General features: G+C 53.2%; 1 protein-coding gene across 3 annotated transcripts; it reads right to left on the reverse strand.

Annotated features, from left to right (window-relative positions):
- Positions 1-5,830: 5,830 nt before the first annotated feature.
- Grifin (galectin-related inter-fiber protein) lies at positions 5,831-7,716 on the reverse strand. 3 transcript variants are annotated; one of them, XM_045142519.1, is made up of 5 exons: positions 7,553-7,716; positions 6,809-6,888; positions 6,567-6,726; positions 6,149-6,315; positions 5,831-5,981 (listed from the first exon to the last, which is right to left on the reverse strand). In XM_045142519.1, the coding sequence occupies exons 2-5, from the start codon at positions 6,841-6,843 to the stop codon at positions 5,966-5,968; spliced, it is 378 nt and encodes a 125-aa protein (XP_044998454.1). In that variant the 5' UTR covers positions 6,844-6,888; positions 7,553-7,716; the 3' UTR covers positions 5,831-5,965. The 3 variants fall into 3 exon arrangements, with proteins under 3 accessions (XP_044998454.1, XP_044998453.1, XP_012807350.1); XM_045142518.1 differs by lacking the exon at positions 7,553-7,716 and adding an exon at positions 7,191-7,203; XM_012951896.2 differs by lacking the exons at positions 5,831-5,981; positions 7,553-7,716 and adding an exon at positions 7,191-7,203 and having other exon boundaries at positions 6,145-6,315.
- Between the last annotated feature and the right edge of the window lie 2,972 nt (positions 7,717-10,688).

The raw sequence follows: 10,688 nt of genomic DNA on the forward strand, positions 1-10,688 counted from the left end.
GGCTTGCTTGCAAAACCTGACAGCCTGGTTTGATTTCCCAGAACCAATGGAAAGCTAAACACAAAGTCATGCGTCTGTCTGGCATTTGTTTACAGGGGAGAGACACCCTGGTGTGTCAATACATATACATACGTGTGTGTGCTTGTGCAAATGAATCAATAAATTTAAACTAAATAAACAAAAAGGAAAAGAATATTGCCAGGGGCCGTGGCACACGTCTGCCACCCATCTGTCATGAGCAGAGAGGCAGGAGGACTGCTGCAAGTTTGAAGCTATCCCAGGCTATGTGGTGAGACCCTGTTTCACAACAAACACTCAAATGCAGAAAGTGAGCCTCTCAGAGTCCGCATGGCTGGCGTTTGGCTGGGTTCCTGGCCTTGCTTTTGCAGAAAGTAGAATGGTTACAACTGGGCTCCACCTTTAGCTGGCTTCCCTAGTTCTATCCACCTAGCCTCGGGGCCTTGGGCCCAAGTCCCATTGGATGGAAACAAATACTATGTGCCTAGGAACACAGATCTGGCTCTGTCCCTGCATTGGATGGGCGGGGGGGCCTGTGTCTTCCAACCTGGAGGGGGGAGGCAGGCCCCAGTCTGCAGCGCCCTCTACTGGTCATTCTGTTACTCTCCAGCCTAGGTGTTTTAGAAAGGGGCTCAGAAAACCGGGAGAGGGCACAGAGGGACATTCCCTGCCTGAATACAAGAGGAGAGAGGCTGGCATGATGAGGGGTAGCAAGGGAGGCATGCGCAGAAAGGAGACAGTGCAAAGGCCCTGGCGCAGAACTGGCCTCAGGGTGCTCCAGGGTGGAACGGAGGTACCCAGCTAGGGAGCGACAAAGGCAGAGGAGCAGGATGACAAGGCTCCAGGGGGAAAGGTGTGGGGTACCCTCTCATCACGCACAGTGGGGGTTGTGTTACCAACCTTTAAAAAAGGTCGTTTATTTATTTATTTATTTGGAGAAAGAGAGAAGTGCAGAGAGAGAGAGAATGGGCACCCCAGGGCCTGCAGCCTCTGCAAACAAACTCCAGATGCATGTGTCATTTTGTGCATCTGGCTTTACATAGGTACTGGGGAACTGAACCCTGGTCATTTGGCTTTGCAGGCAAAAACGCCTTAACCACTGAGCCATCTCTCCAGCTTTCTGTTTTTTTTGTTTTTCAAGGTATGGTCTTGCTCTAGCCCAGGCTGACCTGGAATTTACTATGTAGTCTCAAACTGGCCTCGAACTCACAATGATCCTCCTATTTCTGCCTCCCAGTGTTGGGATTAAAGGTGTGTACCACCACGCCTGGCTACCAACCATTTGACATTGTAATATGATATTGTCAACTACAAACATAGTCAGCTGCCTTCATAGCTTCCCTAGGATACCCAAGGCCCATGGGTTGCAGACTGAATGTGCCCAGTAGAGCCTATAGGGGCGTGTTTCATTCATTCATTTATTCACTCGTTCATTCAGCAAACATATCCAGAGTCATGTGTGTGGAGAGCTGGACTGGGGTTGGAGTAAGACCTGGCCTCTGATCTCCAGTGGATGGGCTGGGATGGAGGCGGAGGGCCTGCAGGGGCAGGATGGAGACCAGGGAAGGTTTCCTGGAAGAGGTGTCAGGCCAGCTGAGGTGCCAGTAGAAGGTTGGGCTGCTGGGGAAGCTGCCAGCCCACCTAGCTGTAGCACTGAGCTGGGTTAAGTCAGGATAGAACCCGTGCAAAGTGACAGCAAGGGAGCAGCTTCTTCACCCCACTTTACAGATGGAAAGACTGAGGTGCAGAAATGCCTCAGGGGTTTAGCACCCTTATGGTGTCATTTGTCTGACTGTAGCCTGAAATTTGCAGCTGGTTCAACTGAAGAAGGGACTGTGCACACAGCTCCTGTGTGTGTGTGGCCGTCAGACCTGAATTTCTTTTTCTTTTTTTAATTATTTCTTTTATTTTATTTTAGAAAGGAGGGGAGGATGGGCGTACCAAGACTTCCAGTTACTGCAAACGAATTCCAGACACATGCACCACCTTGTGCATTTGACTTACGTGGGTACTGGGGACTTGAACCTGGGTTCTTAGGCTTCACAGGCAAGTGCCTTAATCATTAAGCCATCTGTCCAACCCCAGATCTGGATTTCTTGGCTGGTTCCATCTCTAACTTGCTGAGCGACCTTGGGCAAAAGTGGCTTCACCTCTCTGATCCTGAAGTAAACATTGTGTTTCACACCTTGTTGAATGCTCAGCAGACTTTGTGGGCCTGGTTCCCTGTTGTTTCCAGACTCAGCCACTCCCCCCAAGACAAGGGCCTGGCAGCATCTCACACTGGTTCATTCTTGTACTATGCATTGTCCTTAAGGAGAAAGAGGCTCGCTCTGCAGGGAAACTGAGGCAGTGCAGGTAGTTAGGCAAGGGCATTGCATGGTGCTACAGAGTCCCAGGCAGGAGACCGCTAGTTGTGGCCATACATTCAGTCCTCAAGTGGGTTAGCCCCTTCCTCCTTTCCCGTGCCTACCAAAGCCAAGGACTTCAAGAGCTCATTGTCACAGCCACCCCGCCCCCCCATCCCCTCCTGGTTGACACAAAGGCCCTGGCCTCCCACAGGGGCAACAGGAAGAGGCTCTTGGCCAGCTGGGCTGAGGACACAGGCTGGGGAAGTAAATGAGGACAGGAGACAGGACGGAAGCTGAGCAGAACAGCTGGAGTCATGGCCACCATTGTCCCACCTGGGGGTTGGCGCCAGAGGCTGCTCACTCAGGCCTGCCCAGCTGCAGACCCCAGGGGCCCCTCCCCAGTTCGGCTGGCTGCCCCATTCTACAAACCTTACAGGGTGCCTGGCTATAAAATGACATTGTTGCAAGAGCCAGCAGTCCCACGGTGGTCTGAGTTAACTTATTTGAGCTTCTGTAGTCTCCAATTGACAGAAACCCAGGGGTCCCACAAAGAGCAGACAGAGCTGGGGACTCAGCCCGGCCTCCACCTGGGCTCGGTGTGCACTATCGTTGACCCACAGCTTTCTTTCTTTCCTCTCTTTTAAAAATTTTTTTTTAATTTTTTTTTGTTCATTTTTTATTTTATTTATTTGAGCGCGACAGACATAGAGAGAAAGACAGATAGAGGAAAAGAGAGAGAATGGGCGCGCCAGGGCTTCCAGCCACTGCAAACGAACTCCAGACGCGTGCGCCCCCTTGTGCATCTGGCTAACGTGGGACCTGGGGAACTGAGCCTTGAACTGGGGTCCTTAGGCTTCACAGGCAAGCACTTAACCACTAAGCCATCTCTCCAGCCCTAAATTTTTTTTTTTTTTTTTTTACTTTTGTCTATTTATTTGAGAGAAAGAGAAAAAGAATGGATACCCCAGGTCCTCTAGCCACTGCAAATGAACTCCAGATGCATGTGCCAGCCTGTGCATCTGGCTCTACATGGGCACTGGGGAATCCAACCTGAGTCCTTCAGCATTACAGGCAAGCACCTTAATTGCTAGGCCATCTCTCCAGCCCTACTACTTTCTTGACACGGCCTACCTATAAGGGATACTTGCACAGAGAGAGAGACCAAGAGCACGAGCGTTTCCTGAGTCTAAGACATGAATGGTATGAAAGGCCCTGCAGCAGAGCTGGCCTGGGCTCAGAGTGTCCCCAAAAAGAAAGTTTGCATAGATCATAGGTGAGCAGGTAGACAGACAGACAGACAGATGAGTCAATAGATAGGTGTATAATTGAGTAGGTTGATAGGTAGGTAACAGATATAGATTGACAGACAGGCAGGCAGATATAAGGACGATAGATATAAGTGAAATATATGGCCAGTGTCAGTCTGTTGTATAAGGAGCCGGGCGTGGTGGAGCACACCTTTAATCCTAGCACTTGGGAGGCAGAGGTAGGAGGACTGCCATGAATTCGAGGCTACCCTGACACTGAATTTCAGGTTAGCCTGAGCTAGAGTAAGACCCTACCTCAAAAAAAACCAACAAGGGCTGGAGAGATGGCTTAGTGGTTAAGCACTTTCCTATGAAGCCTAAGGACCCCGGTTCGAGGCTCAGTTCTCCAGGACCCACGTTAACCAGATGTACAAGGGGGTGCACGTGTCTGGTTCGTCTGCAGTGGCTGGAGGCCCTGGCATGCCCATTCTCTCTCTATCTGCCTCTTTCTCTGTCTGTCGCTCTCAAATAAATAAATTTTTTTTAAAAAGCCAGCAACAAAAAAGAATTAACACACAAGGGCTGGGGAGACAGCTTAGTTGGTAAAATATCTGCCTTGTAAGCATGTGGACTTGAGTTAGATCCCCAGTACCCACATCAAAATACTAGGTGTCAGGTAGGAGGGATTATCATGAGTTCAAGGCCTGAGACTACAGAGTGAGTTCTGAGTAAGCTTGGGCTACAGTGAGATCCTGACTCAGAGAACAACAGAAAGCCAGGTGTGTTGGGGCGCACTAGTACCCCCAGCTGGGGCTGGCCAGCCAATCTAGCTGAATCAGCGAGCTCTGAGGAGGATGTCTGATGCTGGCCTCTGGCCTCCACACACTCATGCCCCCCACCGCCAGCACATATAAACAGACATATTAAAACAGCTAATGCAGGGCTGGAGAGGTGGCTTAGCAGTTAAAGTATTTGCCTATGAAGCCTAAGGACCCAGGTTCAATTCACCAGAACCCACATAAAGCCAGATGCACAATGTGGCATATGTGTCTGGCTAGAGGCCCTGGCTGCCCATTCTCTCTCTCATGCACACATACATAAATAAATTTAAAAAAAAACAAACAAACATTTTAGCCAGGCATGGTGGGGCATGCCTTTAATCCCAGCACTTGAGAGGCAGAGGTAGGAGGATCACTGTGAGTCCGAGGCCACCCTGAGACTACAGAGTGAATTCTAGTCTGGTCTAAAGTGAAACCCTACCTTGAAAAAACAATTAATGATGGAAGGTTCCAGTATGAGCCCCTGAAGTCCCCTCTTCTGCCTGGTGGCCAGGAGCTCTTGGACTTTCTTCAGAAGGCTGAGCTCTTCTTTTTTATTTTTTTATCTTAATTTATTTATTTAAGAGTGAAAGAGAGAGAGAGAGAGAGAATGGATGTGCCAGGGCCTCCAGCCACTGCAAACAAACTCCAGATGCATGCACCACCTTGTACATCTGGCTAACGTGGGTCCTGGGCTGTCAAGCCTTGAACTGTGGTCCTTAGGTTTCACAGGCAAGTGTTTAACCACTAAGCCATCTCTCCAGCCCAGAAGGCTGAGCTCTTAAACACAGGACTTGCCTCGTGTTGAATGGGTCTGGAACTGAGGTTCCCTGAGGTGGAAATCGCAGAACACAGAGCAAGGTGGCTGTGTACTGGGCCCACCGGGTCCCCCCTCCCTCCCTGCACCCCCTCACCTGGTTCTCTCACACACGCAGAGACGGTGGGGACAGGGACAAGAGCACGTCTCATTTCCAGGCAGGATGAGAGGAAACAGGAAGTGCTCCAATGGGAAGCAGGTGGAGGAGGAAGCTTCGAGGAAGCTTCGGGGGCCTCCACAGTGATGGCCCTGTGCCAGCTCTCCCAATTGGGCTAAGGACCCCACCCGGGTTCCCTTCCTGCCTGGCAGCTTTGGATCCTGTTGAGACCTTGTGACCTGTGGGTGGCCAGGAGTCTCCCCCCATGACAGTGTCTGTCACATGGGCATCAGAAGTTGCTGGGGGGGGGGTTGCTGGGAGTCCATTGCAGCCCCACCCCAGACCCTCAGAGTCCAGGCGGGAAAGGTGGGCGCCTGGTGCTGGAACACAGGTCTGAGGAGCTCCGTGCCCTGGTGGGCTCATCTTGGACTTTATAACAGGGACCCCCTGGCATGACTCCACCCTGCAGCAACCAAACACTTACAGCCGGTTTATTTATTTATTTATTGGAAGCAGAGCCAGGGGTTCAAAGGGAACAGTCCCCCAACTTCTCCAGGGTAGAGGTCCAGGTGAACCGGACCACAGGATGACTGAAGCTTGCTTCTGGGTTGGTGGCCAGCTCAGCAGCTCCCGTCCCTGCAAGAATGCAAGGCATTCATGTTGGTTTCGCCCGCTCTGGCCAGGTGTGGAGGGAACAGGCATGCCAGGCCAGCTGGGGAAGGGCGGGGTAGCAGGGCCAGCTGGGGCCCAGGTGGGTAGGAGTCCTTCCTTGAGTGGGAAGGAGGACAGGGAGGGCACGTTACCCCCAGCTCAGGCTCCGCTTGGCTAGCTCCACCTGGACCAGCCGGTGGTCACTCAGCACTTGGACGCGGGTGATGGCAGCCAGTTGTCGGTGGCGGTGTGGGAACTGCAGTATTTTGTGCTCCTGGGCATAGACGTGGAAGTTTTCTGCATCTGTGGTCACCTCCATCTGATGGGTGGGAGAGCAGCCCTGGGCCTCAGCAGAGGTGGCCCCCATCTCTGGCTCCTCCACACAGATTCCCCCACCCTGACCCAGTCCCAGGCTACTCCTTTCTTCCAAGAGGCAGCCAGGGTGGTGAGCACCCCATGAACAAGTGGGGAAACTGAGGGAAGGGGGGCTACTGTGCTGGCCTATGTAAGTATCCACCATACTTCACAGCCATCCTCTCATTGTCCCTATCCTCCCACAGGTCCCATCACCTCAAAGGGCTCTCCTAGGGCCAGTGGGAAGACGCTGGACACCTCCTCCTGTCCCCAGTGACCACCTTGGAAGGTGTTGCCCACCATGGTGGCACTGGAGAATCGAGGTTTGACGTGGAAGGCAATGTCTCCAGTATCGGTCAAGAAGTTGATCTCAAACCTGAGGGCAGGACAAGGGTTGTGAGCGCCTCAGATGGTGGGCAACTCCTGCCCAAGGCCCAGGAGAAGACAGTGTCCCTTACTTGTCCTCTCCAGAGTCCGTCTGTCCCTGTACCATCAGGCTCCAGCCAGGGGCCAGGCCCCCTGCACAGAAGGCTTCAAACTGAAGGCAGAAAGAAAAGACTACAGCCTCCTATCTCCTTCTCAAGAGTCACATTTTTCTAGGGGTGCCCCTGCCAGCAGGCACCTCCATCCGTGTGTTCTTTGTGGTGGGCGGGGTGGAGGAGGGGCAAGTGGCCGAGGAACAGCTCTTGGGGAACCCTCTCTCCCATAGCCTCTCTGCCTGGAGTCTGGTGAGAAGACAGAGTGCTCCTCAGCTCTACTAGGAGAAGCAGATGGCGTTTTGGTGGGGATTCCCAACCCCACCAGCATCCGAGCCCACCCATGGCACCGGGGCTCACCCACCTGCAAAGCCATTGCCAGCAGCCACCGCAGGCAAACAAGCCAGGTGGAGATATAGGCAGGACCGGTGGGGGCGGGGCCTGGGAGCCCCTCCCCTGGGGAGGGCTTGTTGAGGCCACATCCCACCTCAGGCTACCTCTGCTGGTCCCCATTTAAAAACAGGAAAGGGTAGGGGGGAGGGAATGGTGGCTCATGCCTTTAGTCCCAGCACTCAGGAGGCAGAGGTAGGAGGATCGCCGTGAGTTCGAGGCCACCCTGAGACTACAGAGTGAATTCCAGGTCAGCCTGGGCCAGAGTGAGACCCTACCTCAAGAAAAAACAAAGCAAAACAAAAATACAGGAGGGGGTCCAGGGGTGCCGCTCACCTGGTATAGTGGGGGCCTGGGTCCCCTCCAGCAGGCTCACCTGCCCGCTCCACGTACTTCCCGTCGACCTAGCTCTGCCGCACACCCTCCCCACAGTCATACCCTCTCCTATCCTTGCAGGAAGGGTATGACTACAGCATCACCCACCTGAGCCCCCAAATCTACCCACATGTCCCAAAGCGCTGCCCTCCCCCAGACTTGCTCAGCTTTCTGGGTTCTTTGCGCCCATCCAGCGTGCCACGAGCCTGTCTCCCCACGCTGGCCCCCAGCCACCCTGCCTCAGCAGCTCAGTGGCCTCGTGGGGCCGAGTGGGGATTAGGCAGGGCACTGCTCAGCGCATTCCAGGCTGCAGTGGACAGATGGGGAGGGCCTTTCCCATAGCCCGATGGCCTGCCTGGACTGCTGCCTCTCAGGCTGAGCCAGCGAGGGGTCCACTGGGGCCCTCAGGGCCACTTGGAGGACAGCGGAGATAAGCCCTAGGCTGCGGAGGCTGCAGCACGAAGCCTCTGAGACTCTCCAAGGAGGAGAAACAGGCTGGAGCGAAGCCAGGATTCCAAAGCCTCAGAGCTGCTGGGTGTGGAGGTGTGTCCTACTTCCTCCCATCCTCATGGCTCCCCCTCAACCAGCCATTCTTCTTTATTATTATTATTTTTTGGTTTTGTTTTTGTTTTTCAAGGCTCTAGTCCAGGCTGACCTGAAATTCTCTATGTATCCTTGAACTCACAGCGATCCTCCTACCTCTGCCTCCCCGAGTGCTGGGATTAAAGGCATCTGCTACCATGCCAGGCTGTTCTTTTATTATTATTATTATTTATTTATTTGAGAGGGAGAGAGAGAGAATGGGTGCACCAAGGCCTTCAACCACTGCAAACAAATTCCAGACACATGCACCACCTTGTGCATCTGGCTTATGTGGGTCCCGGGGAATTGAACCTGGGTCCTTTGGCTTTGCAGGCAAAGCGCCTTAACCACTAAGCCATCTCTCTCCAGTCCCCATTCTTCTTTCTAGGCCCTGGCAGGGCTGACCCTGTGCCCTGTGTGGTCTCTCCTCGGGTATGTGTCTATCAAGAAGTGGTTGGACACTAAAGCCAGGTGGGACCCTGGAGATGAGATAGCCCAGAGCAGAAGCCCAGCTCCTTTCTCCTACGGGAACTGGGTGGCATTAGCTGTGACCCCGCAGGGGCAGCTAAAAGGAGCCAAGGATGAGCTATGGGATGAGCCTGCTGAACCTGTCATTCCACACCCTCCCTCCCCTGTCTGGCTGCTCCCAGGCCCAGTACTGCAGACGCCCCACACTTTCCTCCCCAGCCACAGCAGCCAAGCAGAAGGGTGCAGGCTAGCCCATACCTTTCCTTTCGTCCTGTCCCCTGTGCAGGGGTGATAGGACTGAGTGTCCTGATTCCATTTCCTGGAGGACTTAGCCTGGACACTGGAGGATAGAGCCTTGGCCGATGCCCAGGTTCTGTCTGGCTGGTTACCCTTCAGCTAGCAGCCTGTGAGATTCTCAGGTTTGCACCGGGCTCCAGCAATGCTGGCCTCTGCTCCTCTTTGTCTCTCTGGGCCCTGGTTGAAGGAAGGTGGCCAGGCACACGTGCAGCCCCGGATGTGAGAACTGGGTTGCTGTCCACTCTGAATCTGTCTTGACCTCTTCCCCGGTGGCCGTAAACTCCCTCATGAGGTCAGAGTAGGAAAGTTGTCAGATCTCTCTGTGAACCAGGCGGTTACAGTAGCTCTGGGGACAAAGCAGGATGGGGACAGAGCGACCCCGAGTCCAGATCCTTCCCTGGCTCCCTCTGCCTAGATCTGATGACAGTGGGCAGGATGGTATGGTGGGCAGTACCCCCTCCCCCATGACATGCTGGCCAACAGCGCCAGGTGCCAGCTGCCAGGTGTCTTGGCTCAGCCATGTCTGGTCACCCAGATGCCACCCTCACATCCTACCCCATCCCCAGCCGGATGTGCAGTTTGCCTGGATCTATTGACTTCCTAGGCTCAGGAGCTGGCAAAAGTCTCCACCTAGCTCCATCAAGGATCTGCACCTGGATGGCCCCACCCCAACTCTGTTCTTCCCACCCACGGGGCGGGGCGGGGGGGGGCAGGGAGGAGCCCAGGGCCAATGACTGCTCTCCTTGGAACACTTATTCCATGATAGGTGCCTGCCTGGTGATTATAGCATTGTTGTTTCTCCTTTCTTTCTTTCCTTTTTTCTCTTTTTTTTTCTTAAACATTATATATATATATATTATATTATATATTAAATATTTTATATATATATATATATATATATATATGATTTTATTTATTTTGAAAGAGAGCGGGAAAGACAGAGAGAGAATGCACCAGGGCCTTCAGCCACTGCAAACGTACTCATCTGGCTTATGTGGCTCCTGAGAAATCGAACCTGGATCATTTGGCTTTGCAGGCAAGTGTCTGAACAGCTAAGCCATCTCTCCAGCCTGCTTTTGTTTGTTTGTTTTAAAGCAGGATTTCACTGTAGCGCAGGCTGACCCAGAACTCACTCTCTAGCCCAGACTGGCCTTAAACTCAAAGCATTCCTTTGGACTTCAGCTTCCTGAGTGAGTGCTAGGATTAAAGTCACGCGCCACCATGCCTTTGATTGACAGCTCGTGAGGTACTCCCAAAAGCCCCATTCTGGAAAAGGATTTGAGGGCGAGCACAATGTCACAGCTAGGGAGCCATGAAACCAGGACTTAAAGCCAGCACTGTACACCAGGGTCTATACCAGACTATCCCCTGGCACATAGCTGTTCAGCAGGCTGAGGCAGGGATGGGTGGATGGAGTGGGATGGGGGGGTGGTAATCAGGGCTGGCTTCCTGGAGGAGGAAGTGCCGAAGGTGGGTCTTGAAGAATGAGTAGGAGTTAGAAGGTTGTGGGCAGAAACCAAAAAATCACAACCACCTGGGGGTGTTAGGCCAGCAGCCTGAGATTCTCCTGAGGCAGGAGAATCCCAAGCTGGAGGTGAGCCTGGGCTAAATAGTGCCACACTTTTTTGCTGTTTCTGCTTTTCTGAAGCGTGGTCTCACTGTAGCCCAGGCTAGCCTGAAACACACTCAGAGCCCAGGCTGGCCTTGAGCTCACAGTGATCCTCTTACTTCAGCTTCCCAAGTGCTGGGA

The sequence above is a fragment of the Jaculus jaculus genome, chromosome 2, assembly GCF_020740685.1.
Source record: "Jaculus jaculus isolate mJacJac1 chromosome 2, mJacJac1.mat.Y.cur, whole genome shotgun sequence".
Classification (NCBI taxonomy): Eukaryota; Metazoa; Chordata; class Mammalia; order Rodentia; family Dipodidae; genus Jaculus; species Jaculus jaculus.